The following is a 26,897-nucleotide window of genomic DNA, read 5'->3' as shown; positions in this document are numbered from 1 at the left end:
GTCGTCTGCGTGCCAAAATGATTCGTCAACGTTATACCGACAAGACGGGTTCAGAACGGCAGCAACGATTTCACTAGATAAGAATGTTCAGCGCTCAGCGCTGTGAAGCGGAACGTAAGCATTCATAATTTACTGCTGCGCTAACAATTACATCGAGAAGCACTTTGTTAATGTCTCTTTCGGTGCATCATCTGCGATCGGCTGTAGTTCCAGTAACACAGTACGTGTCAATAACGTCGGAAGAAATAAACTGACATCATTGATTGCTCCCTTAAAACCTTTTCCTTTTGCTCGTAAAATACATTATGCAACAATTTAATGCACTTATAAATAAATCATTAAAGCCTTAAGCAGGATGTTTCAGTCACATTCTAGTACAACCCTTGGGCTTCACTGATCCATGTACTATCTAGTGAGATAACAAGCTATTCGCTTATTTAGATAGCAAACTTCGATTGTACTTGCTCAATTTTTATTCGTAGAGTATGGCAACTTCATTTTGGACAGAGACACTTAATAATTGAACAATTCAATCGAAATTGAATTCAATCTCGGCTATCGAGGTCTACTTTTGATCGAGGAGTATGGTATTGGCGGAACCAATCGGGAAAACGGGCAAGAAGTGAGCAAAGACCGTGTGACGTAACTTGGTGGTGGGTGGGCATAGCTTAAGTGCGTGGTGTTTCACTCACAATATCCTGTAATTTTTATTTTATGTTCCGTTTCAAAATTCATTTTAATCGTGAGCAAAAAAAAAAGAATCAGTTGTCGCGACCGCCGGTGCGAGCGGCGAAAATCTAGTCCTTTCGGAACCGAGCATTCTCCGGCTTTCCAAATAAAAAATAAAAAATAAAATGTCGTATTAAGCATAATAATAAATGTTTGGTGGGTACACCCCACTTCGACGTGGTGAGCTTTGGAGGTGTGACGCGGCGTTAAACTCAGGCGAAGTGGGCACCACGCGAAAAATTTCGACCGATAGCAGAGGGCTTAGGGCGACAAAGGCGCAGAATGAAAAATATATATGCTTTCTTTGTTCGCCCTAATCATGCATAGTAAGATTGACAGACATGCTGCGTGACATACAAGTGAAGTGGGTGTGGCCCGCGAACGTTTGGCGAATCGTGTAAGGCTAATGGCGGTAATGGAATAGAAACCCTTTGGAATAGCTTTCTTTTATAGCGCCCCTATCAATAGACTGTCCTTGCTTTTATGCGGAATAAATATGTGGTTGCTTTTGGGTCTCTCACGGATTAGCGTTTTGCATTGAGAGTCACGAAATCGTCCAGGGGTGCTATGCGGAATTCCCTTAGTTTCTCGATCACCTGAGTTTGCTCGACGGCAGTTAGCGAACAAATTTAGCGCGGAACGCCTTAGAGTAGCAGACGATAAAATGTCGAGATAAATCCCCTTATGCCCTGGCTATCCACTACGCCCGTGACAGGGCTAGGAGGCTTGACCTCCCGGTCCCAACATGGGACTAGCCAGGCAGGTGGCAACACCTTGTACAGGACCTGAATAAAGGGCGAAACTGCTTGCCGACTTCAACGTGAGGCTCTCCAGTGTGCTTTAAATAGACTGGATGACAGGCCATTTACGGAAGCAAAGATCTTGGGAGCCTGGCCTCACAGTTCATTGGCCCAGAAAGCAGTTCGAGCGCTTTTTCGCTACCTTAGGGCAACAGACTTGAGTACCCGACTCTAGACATCATACACCTAAGTTCTCTCTCTCCCTCTTTCACTCCCCATTCCCCTCCCCACGTGTAGGGTAGCAAACTGGACTCAGTCTGGTTAACCTCCCTGCCTTTCCGTCTTCACTTCTCTCTCTCTCTCTGCTTGCTGACTATCGAACACGCGAGGTATCGCTCGTCTCCCTGGCGCATTCGCGTACGTATGCAGCCTGTATAGCAGCTAGCTGCTCGCTTAAAAGCGGGTCCGCTGCCACCAACCTGCTCGAGGACCCAGGATTTCGCAGAACGTCGGTCTCTACTGTGGCGAAAGCGGTGAAACGGGGAAAGCGTAGTGGGAAGCTCACGTCAGAGCTTGTGGAAGGGAAGTGGCGCTTGAAGCTCCGGTCGTAGGGCAGCGAGGACCACGACTGCGCCGAGTGGCGCTCGGCCGACGCCTGCCGGCACTCGCGCAGCTTGGCCAGGAAGCAGTGCAGCTGCTGCTTGAACAGCCGCGTGGTGAGCGTGTACAGCACGGGGTTCAGCGCCGTGTTCACCGGCAGCAGGAACACGGCGACCCAGGCGTACAGGGTCTCGTCGATGGGAATCCCTGCGTCACGGCGTACAGGCGCGACATTGTCTATACAGCTAAATCGGTGTCGTCGTTGGAACCGGTCGTCATTTGAATAAAGCAAAAGAAGGAAGACTATTGGAAGCCCCCGCTACCTCACTCCCAATCCGGAAGGCCCCATTTTACAGCCACGATTTGTACATCCGAACGAGGTGAAGAGAACGAGACAAAACTTGATTGAACGTTGGTAGAGAAATTTGTATAGTGGAGCGCAGTACGTCGGCCACGCCGGTACTTGGTTTCGGGCAAGAGCTTGTTTTACAGACCTCGCATCAACGTTCCTATTGAAGAACGCTTCCCTGTTCGATCACCACGTGTATTCGTCGTTATCGCCGTAAATTAAATGCGAACCAGCTACACAGCACATTTTAGTGAATCAGGACAGCGCGTTTAGTTATCCGCCTGTCTATCTCTCTCTCTTTTTTTTTTTTTGACTGCCTATTTTTGGTCATCAACTTGCAGCACGTATTGTATTCTAGAAAGGCCGAAATTCAGGTACAGGTTGAGTTAGAAATGTGATCGCTTGCTTCATTAAGTGACGAGCGAGTACGCTCATGCATAATTAGTGCATGTATAATTGAGCGGCTTGTTTTCAACCTGGCTACATGTAAGCGTCGACGATAAATGTTGGTGGGATTCATCTGGTCCTGAACATGGGGTCAGGACTACGCGCGTAGTAAAGGAGAGAATAAAAGCAAGACTTCCGGCATAGCGTCGCACTGCAGAGGCATTTCAGTTGCACACAGCTTGCTGTTCTACTTCAGAGGAGGACGAAGGGGCAAGGACACACACCTGCGATGGCGATGATCTTGATGACGACTATGGGCATCCAGCACATGAAGTCAGTGCCCACGATGAATGCGAAGCGTTTGGCGATAGCACGGTCGTGTAGCTGCTGAGTTGAGCGTAGGCCAACTTTGGAGTGTTTGATGGTGACGAACATGCTCAGGTAGGCATAAGCGATGAAGCTGAACGCGATGGTGTTCACCGTGCAGAACACAAACGCCGAGTATTCCCAACCTGTGTGAAAAGACAAAGAACAAATTGCAGTGCATTGCATGTGTTGTGTGTTTTGGCTGTACAAAATATCTGACTTTATATATGCGTACGTGGACTGAACTAATGCACAGAACTTTGCGCCTGATGTACTTACTGTTGGACTGTGTATTTTTTATTCATCCAGTGTTCTACTGAATGCCATATTTCGTGTCGCTATTGTCCCTTTTTACGCAAATTTGTTTCCTTTGCCAAGTGACAAGGAGTAGCCGGTGCCACCATGAAGGCGCCAACCTCTCCTAATATTCACTTAAATAAAAAAAAACAAATTGCTAACGTTGCTCTCTTCGTAGGCATATGACATGGGGCCGATTTACTCAAGAGAAAGTGACGCAAGGCCATATCCTTTAGCAATGCGAGCTTATGAAAATGCGATGGGTCCCGCATTTACTTGTTGTGTTTGCTAGGAGACTCGTTTAGTGAGTGATGGAGTAGCGTATAACCCATGAATTAGGCTGCTCATAGAAAGTTCATTTTTTTTCTCCCACATCATGTGCGTTGGAGCTCACTAAATAAGGTTTGTTTTGCATATCATTCCTTCATGTCAAAGAAGACAAAGCAATATTAATCGTTTCTCGTACAGTAGATTATTTTCCCCCTCTTCTTAAGGTATTTTTATCGGCTGCATATACACTACTGTAGCGTTTCTCGGCGGGCTTTGATGATCTGCCTGCCCGCCCAGCACACTGTGGGCTTAGGTGTGGCAGAGAATGTTGGTTATCTTTGAAAAACAATAAACATGTTATTTTAAAAACGCAACAAAATCAATGCAAATTTAGACTCAAGTAGTCGCACGCATTTGAGCTTTTCTCGTTCTTAAATTAGTATAAATAAATCACCGAGACTGAACCACAATTTATGCAATAGCTTACTCATTTCTCAGTAATTTTGTTATTCTTTACCTCTACTCATCAAAATCATCTCTGGGGCTCGATTTCATTACCATTCGTTACCACAATACCACACTATCCTTTCCGCGCATTTAAAGAATACCGTGAGTTCGCGCCATAAATAGTTACGATGGTATTTTTACCGTTGCCCAAAGTATGGTCACGTGAACACTCATTATGATTAGGGCTATAAAATGTATTGCACATGAAAGCGAGCTCATATTACACGTGCGATGATAAAATTCGTAGTTGATAACTTTGTATTAAGTCTGACCATCTGGTGAGCACGGAAATATCTGACCAGGGGTGGATACCGGGCAACCTATATGTGGGGAACGAGGTGAGGCTAATCAAAATCTGCAGAAATAAAGGAGGGCTTGCTGCACAGTTACTTCTGCGAGCACTAAATTGCTGGCATTCTCAGAGAGCGTGGAGTGGGCAGGGCATGGCTTCTGTCCGGACCCACGAGTGTATCGCACGAGAATGTGGCATCGATAGGCACTAAAGTGTATTTAATGCAGCTTTTTGCTAATTGCGTTGCAGCTTAGATCATTTTCACTTCAGCGCCCCCTGCCCCCCGCCCTCACCCACAGAAAAAATAATTACCTGGTTCACACCAATGATTCGGTATCACCTCAAAAAGGTCGCTACAAATTTGAGCCGTGCTAGTAAACTACCCTACAAGACGCAAAAGTGAAAAGCGGGGGCGAGGTCTCCTTGAAGTTCCCTCAGCAGCTAGTCGTTATACGTCAAGCATTTTGATGCCGTCTGCTCGGACTATGTTAAAACCTTTATCGGCAAGAATGAATTACATTGTTTTCTAATATAACCAACAGTTGTACTCGTTAGGTTTCAAGTCGCTTTATTGAACCGCAACAGCCGAAATGTGAGCAAGTACTTTGTTATCCGTGACGTCACGCTGACATGCCGACACCTGGCTGTTGGAACGAATTTCGAGAACAAAAGTTTCACTGTCATTTTTTTTTCTTGTAATAAACAACCTATGACCGCGAACTAAACTAAGCTAGAGTTCTTCAAGAATACTTTGTCAGTCCAACTAATCCATTGTTTCTCTTTAGCGTTTCTTTAAGGACGGGAGTGTTAAGCCGCGGGACGAGCAAGCAGCATTTGTACGCCCATACAAGGCGTTGGAGTGTCTATTGTAGCGCGTAGCGCGTACCTTTCGTTCCTGGGTCGTGAATGTGTAGGGGCAGGCAGACGCCGTTGCTGCCGTAGAAGTCTGTTCCGTAGTAGTGGGGCCACAACATGGGCACGGCCGCCATGAGCAGCGTGGTGAGCCAGACGCAGGCCATGCAGCAGGTGGCCGACCGCAGCGTGCGCTTCTTGATGGACAGCGGGTAGAGGATGGAGACGAACCGGTCCACCGTGATCACGGTCAGCGTGAACACGGACGCCTCGCTGCTCACCGTCGAGAGCAGCCCGGACGCGCTGCAGCCCCACGAGTGGCGCCACCGGTAGTCGTGTCGGATGTACTCGCCGCGGAATTTCACGTCGTGCGTGGCTATCACCAGCAGGTACACTCCCATGAGGAGGTCGGCGAGCGCGAGGTTCTTGATGTAGAAGGAGTGCACCTGCGATTGCCAGAGGGCGACGCGCCTCTTTTTTAGAGGCTTGCGTTCCTCCTACAATCCCTTAACCTTCGTGAAGTAGCGACACTCTCCTCCTCCGCCTTCACTCCTCCTCCTCCCTTTCCTGCTCCCTCCTCAACCGTGGCGCCGCCTACACTGCTCGAGCCTTGCAACGGCGCCAATATGCGCTCATCGCCACTCTGTAGAAGATTCTCGAGCAAAAAATGGCGCTGCTGCACGGCGCGAGGGCACACGTGATGCTATTAGGCCAATAGCGACGCGGCGTCGGCCAGAGGACGCGAGGAGGAGCGGCATTCTTGAAAGCGTGCAGCTACTTTACGAAGTTTAAGGGACTTTAGTGGATGGATGGATGGATGGATGGATGGATGGATGGATGTTATGAGCGTCCCCTTTGGAACGGGGCGATGGGTTGCGCCACCGAGCTCTTGCTGTTATACTGCCTAATGTGCTACCTAGGTTAAACATTAAAAAAGAAAAAAAAACTATAAAAAGTTCCACCTGGAGTGCCGCGTCCTCTGTCGTCCAGAAATATTACTGAAGCGAAGCTTTCTTTGAGAGCGCTACCCGGGATTTCGTGACTGTGGATGCTGACTGATGGCTGCTGCTCCGAACAGCAGCTCATATTGAAATATATATATATATGTATATATATATATATATATATATATATATATATATATATATATATATATATATATATATATATATATATGTATATATATATATATATATATATATATACACACAATGCGTTTGTGGTTACCTCGTTGTGAAGAAGGGTGTAAGAATGGGCTAGTTGGTGAAACATGCTTTAAAGATGCAGAGGATAACATGCTTTAAAGACATGCAGAGGATAGAATAGTACCTCATTGTGTTCCCTGAACATGACCCTTCCGACGAGAACCATCAAGTTCCCGCCGCAAGCAATGATGGCCACAATCCAAACAGATATGCGCAAAACGACGTTGTCCAGCAGATGCGCCAGGCTGCTGATGCCATCCCCACGTGGCTCGCAGACTCGAACGTGCAGAGCCATCGAGCACATGCTGAACTCGCTGAAGTAACTGCATATAGAGAGACGACGCTAAGCTGCCTATAAGCACCAACTCCTATGGATGATGGTAGAGTGACACGGCCAACAGCAAAATTTATATGTGCACTTGTACAGAGAAGGCTTCTTTCTAGCTCACCAATAACAAAAGTGAAGGAAAGTATAATTCCAAGATTTACCTTATAAAGGATGAAACTGCGCGGCAGTGATGTTTTGAAATAAGTTATTTCCCAAACAAATGTTCTTACTTGTAATTTAGAAGTATTTTTAATAAACCTAGTATATTAGCAACTCCTTCTTAGTAAGACACTTGCCCTGATTGTCGTTATTTGATTATAACTGGAACGTGCCAAAATAAATAAAAGTGAAATACCTTTAACCGTTTTAATGCTTACATGTGCGTCAGATTCTGCAGGTGCGCGAAGACTTGTGGTGAACAGCTGCGAAGTGTGTTCTTCTTTATGTTTCTGAAAGAAAACGGAAAGATATATTACTTGCTCCATGTGTGAATATTAATTAACATATCGGAGTGGCTACTAAATCAGAAGAACAACAGCCCGATGTTATCACACCACTGTTTACCCCGCACTCCCTCTCTCTCTTCCTAGGCTAAAGCGTGCTTCTTTGACTACAATGTCGTGGCAAACAATGATGGAAATGTTTTAACAAAATATGACGAATAAGCGTAAGCTATTTTTCCAACGAGAAGACGTGCTGTAACATTTAAAAAAATTTTTCAGTCTTTTTTTTTATCTAATCATTCGCTCGCACCACAAATCCGTCCCCCTGCTACCACTGGAATCAGACACTCGCTGCAGCGAGTGATTAAAAAAAATGGTATGTTATCCAACCTTTCGAGATGATTGGAGACTTTCATGCCATCAACAGTATAATTTATGGTTCGTTGGTGATTGTTGATGACGTGTTGTAGAATCGAAAAGAAATGACTTTCCGTATCTTCGTGCGATCACAAAGACGACGACGTATACCATATGCTCGGATGTTCTAAGCGCTGCACAAAAGACGGCTTTGAAGAAGAACTTCGTTCACTTCGTTCACATCACTCATCCTCATTTGCCACAGGGTTAGACGGTAATCAAAACTACTTCACCACAAAGCAACGACAGCCCTTCAACGCTTCTTCGAAGATGCTGACATTTGTGACGAATATTCACTATACCGCAAAGTATGTATTTGGTCTCATTAGTGTATCTCAAAGAAACTTGTGCATCCCAGACAACTGCGGTCTTCAACTAACACGTTTTCATACATGTTAGTTTTATTTGTTAAAGTGTTACATGCACAAGAATTTATACTGAAACCAATATATCACATATAATTAACCAATTGAAGAAGGCGTAGCTATCGCCAGCAAACGGCGGCAACTCTTTTATTTATATTTGTCTCAAGAAAAAGAAAAGAAAGGAAGCGATCAATACAAACTACATTTGCGTAGTAAGATTGAAAGTCCCAAAAATAATGTTACGGATGATAAAATAATGAACAAGCAAACAAACGATCGAACGAATGAACGAGAAGAAATAAGCAATCTGGGATGTACAGATTGTCCTCTAGGCGGGGTGACAAGTGGCTGCCGCTGTTTCGCAACATGAAGTGAACAATACGTGTACGAGATCAATTTGATAGTGTCTTGCGCGTGCACCATAATCACGATAAATTTTAACTGTAATAACAAAAAAAAAAGAAAGGTACGCGATTCGTTAATTTCCGTGAGGAGAAGCGTGCTACTCACACAAAGAGATTTGCTGGAGGAACCAGATCAACAGCCGGATTTTATTATCGACGTGCACACGCTCCGAAGCCGGCATGTAATATGGAGCGTTACAGGTGTTTACAGGCTCAAACGTCAAAAATGTATGCCTTCTAATGCTTACAGTGATTGCAGCCGCTTCAGTGGTTGAAAGGTTTCGGCAGGAACGAAGTCCAGCAGGTTCCCTTCCAGATCTCTGCAATATCGCAAGAATATCTTGTTAACCGGAAAGCGTATACTATGTTCATGGTAACTACAAACATAAACTACCTAGCTATAACTTATCGCGGACCAAGGCTGCTCTGTCAGAACTCAAATTCAACTCTTGTTGCTTGCAGTCATTAAGACAGCTCAACCAGAGTGCACCGTTTCATAAAGTAAGGCTGCCTAAAATATACACACCTGTGGAGGAATTGAGCCGAATAGTGACAGCAGCAAGAGGAAAAAAATATTGTGCCGTTGGAAGCTTCGCAAGTGGAAAACGATCTTGTTTAAAACTTTTATGCAGTAGTGCCGGTAAATTGTTCGTAAATATCTCGATCGTTCGTTCGTTACTTGTTTCAAGGGGAGGAAATTCACTTGTCGCATGCATGGCATTCCTTCAGAGCTTTCACGAATACATGGCAGTAGGACCCGTAACATGTACGCTTGCTTTATTCCTTATCATTGCTGGGTGATCTTGCAGTGTTGACGGTCAGTAAAAATAGCGAGTGTTGGTTATACAGCAATGGAGGAATACAATATTTCGCGGAAGCAAGGAAATCTTGCAGCGTATGCAAATCGAAAGGAGACACATGTCACTTAAAAACTAATTCGACGTCTTGACAGCATGAAATCACTCCGTTCTTCCCATGGCAGTAATCATTTCGTGAGAACCTATTCCCAGTGTTACTGAAACACTTAAATTCGCTAGTACAAGGGAGATCGGTCACAGAGTGGTCTACTTCACATCGCCAATGGGAAAGACGTTTAAAACAGTTTTGCACAAATTTTTTTGTTCACATTCCCCATCGATAATCATCTTTTATATCCAAGACAAACTGTAAGATGAGGTGAGATGACGTGAGGTGAAGTGAGGTCGTTGTTGGCCGAAGGTCGACCAATCCTCTAGAATGTTTGCCGGTAATTTGACCATCGGGGCATCCCATGTTGAAACTAGTAGTTAAAAGTAGTAACCCAAAATTAAGTTGCACCTCACAAATGAGGGGGGCTATCGGGGACACGAAAGGAGTTCAGAAATTATAGCACGATAGATTTTGCGCAAGCGAAAATGGGAAAATGTTGCAGGTATAATCGCTGTCACCTGCCTACACCGACACGAAGAGAATGTACGACAAGATTTACGTTCTCTGCTTACATGTTTAGCACTTCATCCAATCCGAGGAAGGGTGTTTCCAGGACGCGAATCTTGTTGTACGCCAGGTTTCTGAAAGGAGACGTAAAAAATGACCATGATGTACCAAATTACAAAAGCTCCACCTCGGCATTTAAGGATGAGGGACGTACTTGTCGCGCTTACACACTATTGTCAAGCAGCCTACGGTTGCTAATTAATTAATTAGGCCTACTCGCAGCCATCGCAGAGTTCCCACGGCAGGGTTCAACATCACGGGCTCCTTCACGTGCCATTTCGCCATATGCCGGTGGAAGTGGAATACAGAAACACCTATGTAATTGAATTTACACACACAACGCCCCAGGTGATACAATTCCAAGGAGTCCTTGACTACGGGAAAAAATAAGCTACTGTTAACCAAGCTGTTTCTTCAAGACGTTTAAGCGTAGTTATTTATACTTCTCCCCATATTCCTATAGTTGTGATTATTAGCAGCTTTTATTATTATTATTATTATTATTATTATTATTATTATTTCACTATTACTACTCCTATACTTTATCGAATTTTCTGACTGTATAAACTGTCTCCCTTGTCTATTTGTTTACTTTCCTTTTTTGCCTCCTGCTTCATACGGCTATACATCTTTTCTCGGAAGTGGACATTCATCATAATACGGTCCACACTGCCACACTGCAGTTTTCCTAATGAACCATAGCGCTGTTTATCAGAAGCGCCGAAAGGGTAAAAATGAAAGAACGACACCGTATTCATTGTGTGTACCGAGGTAGGAGTCGCCTAGGACTACAAAAAAAAAGAAAAAGAAAGGAAACCAGTAAAGCTGCGACCATCGAGCCTTCGCGAACGCGGGGAAACCAGAAAGGCGCGGCTATACGTTTGCTCAGAGGCTTCCTCGCTCGCGTGTGTCCCGCAAGGCTCGGTGCCGTACTCAACAAAATAGCGCGGCCCGGCGCCAGAACGTGACCCGGGTCTCGCGGGAAGTCTCACTGCACACGAGTCTCGCTTAACGTCCCTTTCTGTCACGTTCAGTCGACACTCGAAGGGAACAGCGGCCGCGGTGCCCGCGTGTCTTTGGCATTCTGCTGTTGAGGTCGCGGGTTGAATTCCCTATCGCGGCGGCCACATTTCCATGGAGGCTCAATGCAGAAACTCCTTTGTGTTTAGATTTAGGTGCACCTTGAAGGACGCTAAGTGGGCGAAATTATTCTGGAGCCCTCCACGACGCCAACTCTAATAGCTCCAGTATTGCTTCTGAGCTCTAAATTCAATCAACCAATCATAAAGGTAACGTGATGTAGCTGGATAGAAAGGCACAGAATTTTCTCTACACTGTTCTCACCCAAGGCAGGCCATTGGAGTTTATCACAACCAGGCTGTGGGAGTAATTACAGCACAGCATATGGTGTTTTATTGCTTCCACGTAACAATATAGAGGGGCGTGCCTTCTTTCCCTTGTGTGATGCGCAGCGATTGAAAAATGAGTTGGAGACAACGTTTCAACGAGGGAAACTGTCTTCGTCTGGGCAGCAACTGCTCTCCTTGCTGGCAGCTGTTGCACCGAGGAAGCCGAGCTTCCTTGACGAAACGTCGTCTCCAGCCCTTGTTTGGCAACTGTTTGTCGCTTCCCGCCTCCATTTGCACGTGAAACTCTCTCTTGTTGGGATTCTTTTCCATTCGACCACTGAAAACGGCCGTTTTCGTCGTTGCTCGGTGGTCAGACTTCTACCAGCGAACGCGTTCATTCGTTTATTGATAATCTACGTTGGTGGTTTCCGCAGTTTTTTTTTATTTATGCCGCCTTTCTTTCTATTGTCTTTCTCTTCTCTTTATTTTTTTCTTGGGGGGGGGGGGGCGACTTTTCGGAGCCTTCAGAATGAGTAGCAATCAAAGAAATGTTCACTCACAAGGTGAGGAGCATCGAGAGGCCACTGAAGTACGAGGATGAAAGCCGAGACAACTTGTTCTTTGTTAGCGACCTGAAAGCAAATATTCCTTTGTTAACAGTAAGAGCAGGCCTCGCAAAATTCAGCGGTATCTTTTTTTTTTCTCTCCACGACTTACAGTATTTCGAGGTTCTTCAACGCCGCGAATGTTCCCGGAGGCAAATTTTCGATAGAATTTTCGTCAAGCCACCTGAAAAAAATAAAGAAAATGACTGATTCTTCAGTATTCAAATGATTCCAGGGTCTCGCTAGTAAATACTAGAAATTAGGGACTAAATGCAGTGTGAACCCTGCTGTAAACTTATTAGCAATTGTTGGATTATTCCCCTCTGCTAGAACGATATCGCGCCCTTAGTGGTGGCTCAGTAGTCATGGCGTTGCCTTGCTGAGCACGAGGTCGCGGTTTCGATACCCTACTGCGGCCGCACTTGAATGGAGGCGGAGTGTAGAAAGGATCCTCAATTGTTCTCTGAGTGCACGTTAAAGAACTCCAGGTGGTAAAAATACAGTACAGATTCCTCCATCTACGACATCCTTTATAACCAACGAATAGTTGCTGGATGCTTATCCTCAACATTCAATCTTGAATAAGAACATATATTACGAACGCATCAGAGAAAGCCTTGGTACCTCTCTCTCTCTCTCTCTCTCTCTCACACACACACACCCACACAAACACACACACACACGCGCGCGCGCGCGCGCACACATAGGCAGACACACACACACACACACACACACACACACACACACACACACACACACACACACACACACACATAAATATATAGAGCTGCATGCATGCACATATGCCCATATGTGTTTATGTACGTAAAAAAGGCACTCTCACCATCAAACATGACATTAATAAAGCAGCATAGACAGCAGAAAACATTGTAATGGTGGCTATGTCTTTACAAAAAACTGATTTTTCGCACTGGAAGGCGCTGACCAAGCAAGGAAAGTACAGGATACATTCCCTCAGCCCCCTCTATTTTTCGGCATGCTTTAGTTAAAAAAAAAAAACATTTCGCAATGCATAACCAACTCTCCCAAATCACCACTTTGCTTTACGAAGATGACACTCACAGGCTTGTGAGGCTTTCGAGGTGCCGAAAAAGCTTGGGGTGGATCCTTCTCAGGGCACAACTTCTCAGATCTCTGTTGAGTTATTGAAAGAATGTTAGGTACTTGTATCGTATTTTCTATTTATTTTACAAGAAAAGAAGACACTTAGTTTTTCCAGTTAGAAAGCAAACGTCTATAATGTTTTTCGCAAAAAGCAGACGCAGAAGCTAACCGGTAATAGTTATGTAAAATCCGATGCTGTAATCAGAGTTGCGTCCCCACCCTATTAAATAAACGTGAAAACATGAACCTCGAGCGACTATATAAAGGTGATTCTGAAACCGTTATTAACGCCTGTTAGCAGAACGTAACACGTAAAGCCAACGCTCCAGATGTACTGATGCCGGCTGAGGAATGTATTGCCGTTCAAAATTTTTTTCTTCTTTTTTTTTCTGGGAAGGCATAATGCGTAGCGTAGCTAATTCGCTTTGTTTATTCCGTTCCGAAATGCTGTTCAAGCTTCATTTTCATGTATTTTCGCCTTTCTTTCAGAATTCGAACTTATTACATTTGTACCTATTTTTCCTCGAGGACACTTTGTCAAAATACTCGACAAAATATACAGTGATCTGGCAATACACTCAAATCGCTGATTTAAAAAAAATGTAAGAAAAAGACTCACAGAACGCTGAGGTTGTCAAGCCCACTGAATGCTTCGGTCGATATGTCTCGGATAGCGTTGTGTGATAATACACTGCAATAAATAAATAAATAAATAAAAACACATACAGCAGCAACTCCTTTAAAGCAAAGCATAAATCTCTTTACTAACGCGCGGGAAACCGTGCAACTGAATTGTTCAAATTGTATTAGCACATTTCACAAATTCTTGCAGAGTTGACTAAATGAACTCGTCTGTGAGCAATGCGAGGCCCTAATTAAAAGGGCGAGAGGTGAATAGAAGACTACGGTTGCAAATCTAGGCTTGCCTGTTGCGTGTAAGATCAGTTCCGAAACTCCAGTAAAGGTTGCCAAAATCGATGCGTTTAGTTTTGAGTACCCTGAAACGTTAACCTGCCAAGGAACAATAGGGCGAATGTAGTTTACATAACTTGAGCAAGTGGCTTTCTGCAACTGAAAACTGTGTGTTAGGTCTTTCTTGGGGGCCCTGAACAAATCGTCAATTTCTGTACTTCATTAATTTCATTTTATGCTTTCGGCTTCCTTTAAGTATCTAGCTCAAAGCAACAATTTTCTCTGTTTTATGTTTACACTAACTGATATATTTATTTCTGTACACCTTCCCGATATCAGTTCGTCCTATAGGTTTACCTTTAATTTGAAAATAAATTTTAAAAAAATAATTTGATGGGCCTCGAGTATACTTACAGATTTTCTAGCTCCTTGCTTCCTTCGAAAGTGTAGTCACGAAGCCAAACGATGTCGTTTCCCATGAGGTATCTGGTACAAGGAAACATTTATATCGCCTGTCAGTAAGCAACATCTGAAGCCGATTTCTGATGCATAATAAAAGAGCCTCGCTTTCAGTTAACAGTTTTCACAAAACAAGTGAGATAAATACTTTCTTTTTTATGTTTTCTTTAAACATGCAATCGACAAACGGGCAATTTGTTTTATAATGAGACTATCATGGTATTTGAGTGTTTGTGAGCAGGCTTTTCTGTCATAGCGAATGACTGCATGACCCGAGTTCTCCCGATCAAAAAAACTTCCGCTTCTTCATGCGAGGTATGCCACGTGCCTCGCCACGAAGAAGCATTATTTTCGTCTTTTGCTTGTTATCGACAGGAACAGCGCTTCGAAAAGAAGCGCGTGTTTGTTTTCCGAAAGTCGGACTGCGTACTTACACTTCTTTCAAACTTGGAAGATTTTCAAACACCTTTTCAGAGAGCTCTTCGACTTTCGATGAGGACAGGGACCTGAGATGAGTGCAGACAATGCAGTTGTGAGTAGCTGCTGTTGGTCAATGTTCTTTTCACCTATCTAAGAACAGCGCTAAAAAAGACTAACTTCAAACAATATGCTGCAAATTAAACTTATACATAATATTTCCACGCATATTTCGTGCTTTTTCCCAAGAAAATAATGTTTCATTACACTAAACACATCCAATGAAGGGACCGTATAGCCTCAATTGCATGCAGCGGCTATGACGTCATTGCATGATGCTTTACATTTCCCCTGCTTTCATGAAACACAGTCGTTTTTTGCGAAGATAGCACGATAATGTACTAGTATTTTATTTATTATTGTGACCTTATTGGTAGAACCGTAGTAATCTTTTAGTAATGAATATTTCACTGTTATTGGTCAGTAATGCCAACAATTTCTGACGTCAGTGACAGCTAACCCGAGAATTAGAATGTAGTGTCGCCACCAGGTCTCGCACTTTATAAGATGATGGCTCTTGAATCAAACCTATACGCTGTCGTTAAAACGGTTTTTTTTTGCAAGATTTTTAACTCTAAACGCGGCCCTCCTAATAATTATCTCCAGCAGTAGTACTGTTAGTATAACGATCTTATTTCCGCGTGCTAGTGTTGGCACATTTCGCGAGACACATGCTGGCATATAATATAGTCCCTGTTAAGTACCGCGGACAGCATTATTTCTTTGCTCTGCTGCCCATTTCCGGTGCGCAGACATGTTGACAGATAGCGGACGCGCATATGGTCGCAGTCAGCAAAATTATTATGGAGGTCGAGCATGTTAACCAGGATTTTCCGGGCACTGACATTTCTCTGTGCGTGCTAGCACGAATGTTGTTTTCTTCTTCAACCGCTGCTTTATTTCCTGTGATCATGTGCTACCTCCACCAAATATGGACTGTGAATGAATGTCTCAGCGCCCATAAAGGCGACAGAAAGCTGTTCCTACGCAAAAGATGCTATGTTACCGTTGGCGCGTTTAAAGCAGCTATTTCCGCCAAGCATGTCTCCTATTTCCGCAAACTATAGCATTCGCGTAAACAGGAACTTCCGCGGAATAATGTTTTTTGCACGTCACAGTGGACCTTCTGCCCACATCAAGATGCGTGTCGTAAAGGAAAAAAAAAAGAAAAAGGCTCGAAAGGCCGTCAACGGCTTATTTAATATTCCTCTCTATCCCAGAGGGAATGTTGTGAGGGCGACACTGAGGAAGCCGGACTCCGGACGGAAGTCGCGAATGCTTCTGCCACGATGGCAAAATAAGATCCGGGCTAACGCTGGGGCACAGAAACGCGAGAGGCCGGGAGCACTCTGAGTGCTCTCGCGTGAACGGACGAGATGTTGCGGTAATGGCATGTACCTCCGTGCATAGAAAGAAGGCGAGATGAGCCTAAAAACGGTGCTACATGTGCGGCACGTAGCGTTGCCCGGAAAGATTGTGCGAGTGGGCGGTGCATGAAAGAGAAGCGGGAAAAAAAAGGTTCCCTAACCAGGTCATTTCCGACTGCTTGGCAAGTCTATATATATATATATGTATCATAGAAGGAAAAATTCTGTAGGTAGTTGAAGAAAATTGCATTTTGAGAAATTGCACCTACGAAAATTGCATTTTTAAAAGTGCAATTTTCGTAGGTGTGCTCCGTTTCTTCACCTATATATATATATATATATATATATATATATATATATATATATATATATATATATATATATATATATATATATATATATATATATATATATATAAACTTCGGGCAATTCTCTTTCTGTAGGCTTTTCGCGCGTAATCCGCATGAAAGACTCCAAGACTTGCACCAGAAATTCAAGCTTCAAAATAACGTTGTTTGGCAGAAAGCGGTGTACAAAAAAAAAAAAAAAATATGGACGAAGGAGGTCATTTCTCTATCTTTACCATGCTAAGTTTAGTCTCTGAAACTTAAGCACGAGCTCCACCAACATTTGATCGGAATACTTTGGGGTGTCTCAGGTTCCTTTTTACGTTCATCATGTTTCACCTTATAGTAGCGCGTAGGAGGTGCAGATTCTGCTTGTTTTTTTCTTCTATACGTTGCCATTATATTCAGTTTTCGTGTAATGTCCTTCTTCGTGGTAAAAGAAGAACCAATTTGGCAACGCGGATATTTTGAAATAATTAAGTAAGCTTCGCTGTTTCGCAAGGCTACGTCTTGAATGTCGCAGTTGATAACGTTTGTCTTCATATTTCCATAGAACCAGATTAAGGAGTCGAAATTCGAGCCTCGTATAACAGTGTTCAACCGATCTGTCGACAACGAAGCTGCAGTTCAATACCATCGCGATTGAGAGGTATATAGGCCTGTCAAACTGCGTGAATCTGCGCAACACTTACAGTGTCTCAAGGTACGGCATTGCGGGGAAGTCGTTCGTATGCAGCGTTGTGAAGACGTTTCCGGATAAATCCCTGCAAGAGATTAAAAGAACATTATGCAGATTCAGCGGAAATATAATTTATGTTAAGCAAAGTTTTCGTGAGGCAGTTAGGTGCTATAAAACTAAATGCGATGCATGAAATTTTCTCTATTTTTCACCTATTCAACGTGTGATCTCGTGCAATGATTATGCACTGCTGAGATCTCAGTTTAGTGTCACCATAAAAATTTATGTTTATGCGCTATACCATCCACAAGCTATGTTGAAATGCGAACCCGACTTTATGTGGATGCACAATTTGAGACGTCGACGTGTGGATGTCACTAATACGAAGACCAAATACTAAAAATAAAAACACTTCAAGCACCTTGCACAAAAATCAAAATTGAGAAATCTGGCACATTACGTCCGTGCGCCTAAACATTTCATCGAATCTAGCGTTCTTTTTCGCTCCCGCCTTATCCTTTCAAATATTTTACGCTAATCGAAGCATTGACGACTGAAATAGGGTTCTTCGGAGTAGGCAGAGGTAAGGATATTTTAAGCACACGGAACTATACTCCTTACTATCAATGATTGAAGATTCCAACAGCAAACGTGTGTTTTACATACGCAGAGAGGTTCGCGTTCATTTCAGGAATCGTTCTCGGTAAGAATCAACGATCGTGGCCGTATTCAGCACGCTGGTGCTTCAACGGCGGACGTTTCGCGGAGCTTTCCCTTTCATGTATTTGGCTATTATTTTTTACACACTATCGTTCGTTCGCTGACGTCTCCCGCATTAACTTGTGATATACAGCTTGTGATACACAGCTTGGTATATGACTGCAGCTAGCGTTCTCTCTCTGTTCCTTCTCTTTTTTACCTTGTTACTCACTTGTTCACGTCATCATCATAAGCAGCAGCAGAAGCAGAAGCAGCAGCATCAGTAGCAGCCTATCTTTATGTTCACTTCAGGACGAAGCCCTTTATCAGCGATATTCAATTGCCCCTGTCTTGCGCAAGTTCATTCCAACTTCCGCCTGCAGATTTCTTCAATTTAAAACACCACCTAATTTTTTTGCGGTAATCGACTGCACTTCGCTTCCTTTGGCAGCCATTTTGTAAGCGTCATGGTCCCCCGGTTATCTGCTCTACGCATTACATGGCCTGCCCAGCTCCATTTTTTTTTTCTCGCTTCTTCAATGGCCTCAATAGCAGTGAAATGGCCTCAACGGACGCTATTTATCGCGTAATGTCTTCTGTTGCTGACTTTAGAGAACATCAGTGTGACCTTCACTAACTGGTGAAACGCATGGCAAATGCGTGTGAATACTAAAAAGTGTTAAGAAATTAGAATCTCCCGAAAATCGGCCACCTGCAACCCTCTTCTTTATACCATTGATCGCTTTGTGTTAGACAAAGCAACCTCTTATGAGTGAGTATCTAGGCGTTCAAATACCAGCTAACATTTCTTGGCGAAATCATATAAATTGTTATTGATGCTAATCGCATGTAAGGTTATTTACGTCGCAATGCTTCAAAGGCACTGTCGCCTCCTCATATAAAATTGTATAAAACACCTGTAAGATGTAAATGTGTATGTATATGTATATGTGAATTATATGTGCTTAGTTGGATGATAGTCAAGGATTTCTTATTAATCTACTAGAATCGGTACTCTGTACAAAACCGCACTGCGCATTTCATTTTGTCGGATTTTTTCTGCTTTTCAAGTGTATCATCGATGAAACATTGCAGCTTACCGCCCTCTCTTTTATTTTTTTTTTGTAATGCACGCACGAAAAATTAACTCTGTGAGCCAACTTATCTTTCATGTCGTATTAACCACCACCACAAAGTTGACGCCCCATTTTGTTGCACTAACTGCTAATGGCATGTACTTTTTTTTTCTCGAGTGCCTTCTGTAACGCCTTCGGGCATTGAAGGTATTGAAATAAATAAATAAATAAATAAATAAATAAATAAATAAATAAATAAATAAATAAATCATCGTGATTACAAAAACGTAGCTACGTGCCAGTAAACCTGATGGTGAAGCTACATCATGGAAGCATGGAGATAACAGTGCTGAAACGACTCTTAAAGTGCCGATTAACCAAATTCCTATATGAAAATTGTGCTATTGTAGAAGAAGGATTTGACTTCGGTGAACGTATGTCTACACAAATGGCACATCTTGAGACCAAAGAAAACATGCCCAGTGATTTTGAGAACAACTTGCATATGGTCAGTCTTTTTCTAGACATCAGAAAAGATTTCGACTCCATCAAACATACCATCCTACTAATGAATTGCTATTCTTTGGAATTCGTGGTGTCGCCCTAACCCTGATATGTAGCTACTTCATCGATAGAGTACTATACACACGCTATTCATATAATGGGTTTTGTTCGCAAATGAAAGAAATAACGTACTGCGTCTAAAACAACTATAAATAAATAAATAAATAAATAAATAAATAATGCAGGCGAAAGGAATAATCCAGAGAAAAGGGAAGGCGCGTTCCAAAAATTCGAGGCCTGAAATGAAAAGTATCCTACGTCAAATGAGAACGAAACCTCATAGCCTCAGTAGAATATCAAGGGATGAGCCTTTATCATTACGCTGAAAACTTTTCTCTCGGAAGCGCCAGAAAAATTTTAGTGGTGCATAAATCCACAGACGAATAAGATCGATCATCCACGTGATTAAAGACTTGTGCCGGAGCGCAGTGAAGATTTTATTGCGTTTTTCTGACGTTTTCACTCGGGATGATGGAAAAGTACCGAACTTCTCAGTTTCCCAAAACCGTTCTTCCACTAGTGAGATCGTAATTAAGGAAGAAGCTGTTCTGAATCTACTTCTTTGCATTAACACTGAGGAAAGTGCTGGTACTGATTGCATGCTTAACGAACTCTAACGTCGGTATACTGCCGAGTTGGATGCTAAATACCTAACTATAGCTTTTCAATCTTTCATTAGCCAGATTACTTTCCCAAGAGCTTGTAAACGGGCCAATATAATACTGGTTCACAGAGGTGGCAGCATAACAGATATTAGTAATTATAGGCTAATCTGTCCTACGAGCAGCTGTTCCGGTTTACCACAGCATATTAGTTAAGCATCTCACTAATTATCTTAATGCCCATAATTTATTTTCATCAACTCAACATGGGTGTTGCTAGGGGATATCTACTATAACGCAGGTTGTTCAAAGAGATCATAACGTTTCGTAGATTATCAGTAATAGCGGAAAGATGACTCTCATCCTTTCTTACATTTGTCAAGGTTTTTATGTTTCCCACGCAAAGCTCTTGCTAAAAATAATTACTACCTTTAAAGATGACAATACAACTAAATGGTTTACTTCATGTTTATTTCATGTTTACTTCATGTGCATAAAGTGTTCTACCTCTAAACTCTTGGCAGTAGAACAGTAGAATCTGGGGGGGGGGAGGGGGGGGCAGAGATCTCAGAGATCTGCATCGCATATTTCGTTCTCTTTAGGTGCCTCGATAAGTGTGGTTCACAGAATTGTGGTGTCGTCGTTTATTGCTGAGGCACAGGGTTGTAAACTTGATGCTTCAGTTTCTTTATTTTTAATTTCGATTTCGAACAACATTATAAAAAGAATTCGATGGTCTGTATATATAGAGTAGTATACTAGACTATGGTTGGTTGGCCTGATTTATTTTAGCCTTTTAAATGCAACAAGCTTAATCAAATCCGGCGGAGTGAAGGTCGAGTAAAGCAATTTCGCCTTTCCAACCAATCCAGAAAGGAACTCGGGAAGTAAAGTTATCTTTTAAGCGTAAATCTTTCGACTTTAACTGATATAACGACAGACGAGAGTCAGTAGAGCGAAATTCTACTTCCAGCGCAATGACGGAAGAAACGAGCAGTAATATGTTTTCTCCTGTCTACTCCACTATCCAAATATCACTAACAATATTCCAAATATCACTAAAAATAACTCTCTTTTCATTCTTACAATGCCACTTCCTTTACACATGTTACTGATAGTTCTTCAGGCGACGAAATTATAAGCGATAAAGAGCCTCGCACGAGAGGGAGGTACGTCGCACGTTCTGAAAGCTGAAAGGTCATGTGCTTTGGAGCAGACAGCAAGGATTAATCATGACGAGTTCGTATTCTTTCATCTAAGACCTCGAAACTTGGTCGGCAGAAGGTTGTGCCGTGAAGGGGCCTTTAATTGAGTGCCGGTATTGTTACAAATTCCTTCCCCATTCTGCATTTTATCTGGAACCGAAGTAATATTACGTTATGAAGCTTGTTTTTCTCTGTTTTCTTTTCTTTCTTTTTTTTTTACACATATGCTGCTACAAGTCGCTTGCGAAATTTCTTATTCCTTGCGCTATAACTACCCGAGTAGTAGTGTTTTGATGTCTCCAATATTCCGAAATTGTAATGGCGGCTGGTCCAGACTCCTTCATATGCGAATAGAGATCGTCACTTATCTAATGAAGTGAGACTTGTGAATGTTAACTAAGCTCGTTTCTCTGCACACCCTCTCACACCATCTGTATTTCACACCCTCTCACCTCCACCTCCCTTCTTCTTTTTCCCCGCAACCCACGCACATGTGAATAAAGAAAATTAGGTTCGCGTGTGGGAAGATTCGAAAGAAATTGCGCTAGGCCAGGGTGCCACACATTATTATTGTTCGAAGGCGATTTCTTATTCTGCTTCTGACGTGCTGTTCTCGATTGCAATAAGACCCACATTTCTGCGAGTGGGGGATTATGAAACCAACACAGGCATATAGTTTTACGCACGTCTGCTGCCACCTTACCATAATCCGATACACTATATGTCATGTGACTTGCTTGACGTCAACCAGATTCGACTATTTAGGTTTTTTCCTATTTGGCTATATTGACTTTATATGGGGAACCCTGAACCAGGGAAGTGAAAACGAATAAGAGAGAAAGAAGAGAAAATCAGAGAGAATAAAATATGTACATAAAAAGAAGAACACAAAGAAAGAAAGAAAGAAAGAAAGAAAGAAAGAAAGAAAGAAAGAAAGAAAATGAAAGAAAGAAACAAACAAAGAAAGAAAGGATGGGAAGAAGCGAAGAAGCGAAAAAATAGAAGAAGAGAAAGAAGTGAAATACGAAATAGAAATAAAGAAAAGAAAGAAAAAGAAAATGAAGATACAAGAAAAATAAAATAAAGAAAACTTAAGAAACGTAATGAAGACAGAAAGAAAAGAAGGGCAGCAATAAAGAAAGGAACGACAAACCCTTGGACACCTTTTTCTCACCTAAGACAGCGCGACCTCTGATGTAATGATATTGAATGGTTTCCATGCTACGCACTGCTTAAGAGCCCTCGCCGAGGTCGTCATCGTGCCTTGATATCGGCGCTTAGTGATCGCTTGGCGCGTACGCCTTAAATCGCGTCTGTTCAGCGAAGGATACACATAGCACCGCAACACATAAGCACATATACGTCTCGACGCCACCGTGGTGATTATCTGTTAATATAGCGTATATATGACCTTCGTCAAAACACACTATTCACTTCTTTACAAGGAGAAGCCGCCGCCATGATCGTTGGCCAACATCTCCTTTTCATTGCATCATTGAAAATGAGCAACGAAATAGGCACAGGCAAAAGACAGCAGAAGAGCAAAGTCGTCACTTCCCCGCTTTTTTTTTGTTTTCTTTTACTCTTTGAATCCTAAGAAACGAACTCCTCAAACCAGACATTTCTAACGCTCCGCGTTTTCCAACTAATGCCTGAATCGCAATGAACTATTGTCAAAAGGCCCATAGATATTTATTTATAGACTTATCTATTTGATCACTTATTGATTTGTTCGTTCATTCATTTATTTTTTATGTATTTACTGGGCGGGGCCGATTAGTGCAGTTTTGCTGCAGCTATTACGTCAGCGTTTACAAAAGTACTCACAGGTCAATAGCATCTCGCGGCACCGTCGATGGGAGCTCAGTGAGGCCCGTATTTTCGCAATAAAAGCTCCGTTCCACGCAGCGACAGCCCGGATACACCCAATCTGAAACAAGCGAAATAGCAGGCGAAATGAATGCACCACGCTTTCTTGCCTTCGCTTTCTTTTTTTTTTTCGTGTTCCCGCAGAAAAACATCTAGGAGAAACCAGACATCAAGTAAAAGAACAAAGAAGGAACACCGTAAAAAAAAAAGAAAGCCCGTCAGTACGACCACACTTAGCTATGACGCCCTTATGCACAGTGAGGCGCGTATTGTTTTCTGCAGTGTCACTTGCACTAAGCATTTGAATGCTTCAAAGTGCCGCGCTCAGTTGTGCGAACGGTGTCGTCCAAAATGAATGCTGGTACGAACGAAATCTCTTTCACTGCTAAGCTCTTTAGGCTGTGTTTTCAGCATACGCGGGCGCATACTGAACTACAAAATAAGCGCTGTGGCGTGGTTTTCCTTGGTCTCTCTTTTAGAGCGCAGCTCTTAGGGCTCGTTCACACCGGCGACTTGAGGAGGTCGCGCGACCATTTGCGACTCGCGATCAAAAAGCCACAGAGGGCGACTGATGTACACACCGGCAAGCCCGGCTGAGCGCCACCCGCAAGTCGCTATACCGGAGATTATCGTTTTCAATGAGAACTCTCGTAATCTACGCGGAATTTGCCGCGACGAGGGAGAGGGCCGGATGTAGACATATCAAAGATCACTTCCGGTGCACCGCTGACTGATTTATCAGTTTCGCGACCACGGTCGCGCAACTGAAAAATCGCGCAGAGAGCGACTAGCCCAAAATGATCACATTTCGAGAAAAGTGACAGTTTGCGACCATTTGCGACTGGTCGCTTTGCGACCAACTTGGTCGCGCGATTACTGCCAGTCGCCAGTGTGAATAAGCCCTTAGACACCCGTTCCTGCGTTGGATGAAAGCGAAGGATGAAAGAGTGGACGTGGAGCGTAGCGGGGGATGAAAAGCGAAGAGAGCGCGAGGAAGAAAGCGGACGATGAGTCTGCACTGAAAGCATGAGGTGAAAAGTAGAGGAGGAAGGAGTGTGGTGAGAAGAAAAGCGTAGTGCCGCTCTGCGGCGACGACGGCTACGAGATGGCACAAGAGTAGCGCGCCTCGTAAGCCACTTGAACAAAAGTAGCGGCATTCCTTCTCTCCCGACCTCTGCTTCTCCTGGCCTCCTCGCCGCTCGCGCTTACCCTCGTCGCTCACCCTTGCAGCTTGCTTGTTCGGTCCGGTGCGCGCGGTTTCGCTCATAATAGAGACGTTTAGCTTGTACGCTAATCCGGTAAACGGGAGCGGTTTGGGCGGGTTAGGGCCGATTTACGCTCAAACCGCCCATCGCCGCACGCCGCACCGCATGCATGCGGATCGTGAAAAACGGACGGTCGTCGCGATCGGTCACAAAATTGCATTTACGCTGAAACCGCATGTGTGCGTTGCGGTTCGCATGCGCCCTCTGGTTGTCGAAATAGGTAACCAGCAACTGGCAACATGCATCAGCGAGTTGGCAGCCTCGAGTGCTGGCGACCAGCAATATTTCGCATCGTGCCAAGATATTGTTATTGCGTTTGCTGTAGTATTAGTTATTTTTATATTATTTAGCTCGAGCGGTTCGAATGCGCCTGCATCCGCACTTCGGTTTGGGGACGCGACGTCTGTTGAAAGCTGGCAAACATTCGGCAGTGCGCAGAGCAACACTGTTCAAAGTCGGCAACTATCGCCAACAGCAGACGACACTAGCATATTTTTCTCGATGTAAGTTGAAGTTTCCGCATCATGGTGAGAACGCGACTCCTGCACTGTCACATTCATTGCTGCATGTGTGGCATTGACGTGGTGACCCACCTTTGGAACACTGTGCAGTCGTCTTACCTGTGCCGCCTTTTTGTTATGTGTTTACTGCTACCGCGTAATGTTGCGACAACATACGTCACTATGTGCTCGGTTGTGTACGGCGCGCTGGCGCACTTTTTATAGCTGTGCTAGCGAAAGCTTGTGTTGTGGACAAGCGACGCACCATCGCTCCTCGGCTGGACGAAGCACCAGCGCGGAGAAACGGGAAGCGACCCCATCCCGAGTGGACTTCTGAGAATCCTCCGTCGCCCTCAGCGTCTCGGCTACTGGACAGGGACCGAGAGTTTGCCCTCTCGAACAAATGCAGCTCTCGCCTGCGTCTTTTGAAGAAAATAAACGCAGTCTGTTTTCTGCCACCAACCGATGCGCACTCCTTTCACGGATGGGGCCAGACCCCGTACGTAACACTGGCGATGAGGCAGGAGTTGCGAAGCGGATCTATAAGTTTTCGAAGTTAAGGCCATGGCTACAGGACGAATGCACGGCGCTGTCGAGCCTTTCTCGGGCAAATCATGGGAATCGTGGGTCCAGCGCCTCGACTTTTACTTCGTGGCGAGCGACGTCAGCGAAGAAGCGGGCACTTCTCACGCTTTGTGGAGCCGACACTTTCGAACACCGTGTGCGCGCTGATAGCGCCGAAGATATCCGGCAGAAGTCAACTTAAATGATTTAGTGACACTTCTTAGGCGGCACTTCGACACCAGGACATCCGCGCGTTAGAGCCGGTACGTGTTTCAAAGACCCGACCAACGGCCAGACGAGTCGATCAGCAGCTACGCTGCGGCCCTTGGAACCTTGACAGCCGACTGCAACTTCGGAGCGCTGCCTTCGGCTACAGTATCGACGACGTCACCTGACACCCAAACGACCGCTTCTGCGGCGAATCCAACTATGCCGTCCCAAGATGTGATGCTGCGACAGGTTCGTCCTCGGCGTCTGGGACGAAAATCTTTCGCCGAGACTGTTCGCAGAAAAAGCCTGACATTTCAATGCACTGTGGACTTACCTTGTCAGCGGAAAGTGCGTCAAGGCATCAGCGAGATATCAAAGGAGTGGCAAACTCGGGGGAAATTAACAGGACGTCGCAAATCAAGCCAGGGGGCAAGCATACATCAGCGCGACATTGTTATCGATGCGACGTACGGCTTGCACGACCCTGAAACATGCAAATTCAAGACAGCCGAGTGCCGTTTCTGCTCCAAGGAAGGTCATGTCGAGCATGCTTGCATCTCAAAGAAAAAGAAAAACACGGAACCACGCTCCGACAACTAGCAGCTACGGGCACACAGTGTCAAACCACCACCTGTCAGCAAATCCTGCTGCAAGCTGCACACAGATAGTACACACTGCCCCAAGTTCCTTGTGGACTTGATAGTGGAGGGAAAGCCAGTCCAGTTTGAGGTGGACACAGGTACGGCATGCTCCCTGATAAGCGAGGACACGGACTACAGAAGGCGGAAGAAAAACACTCCGTGGCTTTTATGCGAGCCGCTCGATTTGTGCTCATGGTCAGGTAAACAATTACACATCCTGGGCTCCGCACAAGTTCATGTGATGTTGAGATCAAAGGACTATCTGCTGCCATTGTTGGTTATGAAGGGCACTGGGTGCAACCTCCTAGGAAGAGATTGGTTTTTGGCACTTCAAATTCAGGTGAAGGGGATCAAC

At 44.1% G+C, this 26,897-nt stretch overlaps 1 protein-coding gene across 3 annotated transcripts in view; it reads right to left on the bottom strand.

Moving 5' to 3' along the window:
• LOC135906384 (relaxin receptor 1-like) overlaps positions 1 to 26,897 on the bottom strand; it is a 100,909-nt gene that overhangs the window by 4,615 nt on the left and 69,397 nt on the right. Inside the window, exons 1-16 of one of the 3 annotated variants that reach the window (XM_065437761.1) lie at positions 24,572 to 24,820; positions 23,321 to 23,423; positions 17,361 to 17,432; positions 14,912 to 14,983; positions 14,433 to 14,504; positions 13,726 to 13,797; positions 13,065 to 13,136; positions 12,094 to 12,165; positions 11,937 to 12,008; positions 10,033 to 10,101; positions 8,800 to 8,871; positions 7,300 to 7,371; positions 6,719 to 6,917; positions 5,424 to 5,835; positions 3,090 to 3,317; positions 2,035 to 2,276 (exon numbers count right to left, since the gene is read on the bottom strand). In XM_065437761.1, the coding sequence (XP_065293833.1) occupies positions 2,035 to 2,276; positions 3,090 to 3,317; positions 5,424 to 5,835; positions 6,719 to 6,917; positions 7,300 to 7,371; positions 8,800 to 8,871; positions 10,033 to 10,101; positions 11,937 to 12,008; positions 12,094 to 12,165; positions 13,065 to 13,136; positions 13,726 to 13,797; positions 14,433 to 14,504; positions 14,912 to 14,983; positions 17,361 to 17,432; positions 23,321 to 23,423; positions 24,572 to 24,629 (1,959 nt within the window). In that variant the 5' untranslated portion in view covers positions 24,630 to 24,820. Of the gene's footprint in view, positions 1 to 1,948; positions 2,277 to 3,089; positions 3,318 to 5,423; positions 5,836 to 6,718; positions 6,918 to 7,299; positions 7,372 to 8,799; positions 8,872 to 10,032; positions 10,102 to 11,936; positions 12,009 to 12,093; positions 12,166 to 13,064; positions 13,137 to 13,725; positions 13,798 to 14,432; positions 14,505 to 14,911; positions 14,984 to 17,360; positions 17,433 to 23,320; positions 23,424 to 24,571; positions 24,821 to 26,897 lie in introns of those variants that run through there. The other 2 variants (XM_065437758.1, XM_065437760.1) reach the window with 2 other exon arrangements.

This window comes from Dermacentor albipictus, chromosome 5 (genome assembly GCF_038994185.2).
Source record: "Dermacentor albipictus isolate Rhodes 1998 colony chromosome 5, USDA_Dalb.pri_finalv2, whole genome shotgun sequence".
NCBI classification, from domain to species: domain Eukaryota; kingdom Metazoa; phylum Arthropoda; class Arachnida; order Ixodida; family Ixodidae; genus Dermacentor; species Dermacentor albipictus.
This window is presented reverse-complemented; position numbering and strand designations above follow the sequence as displayed.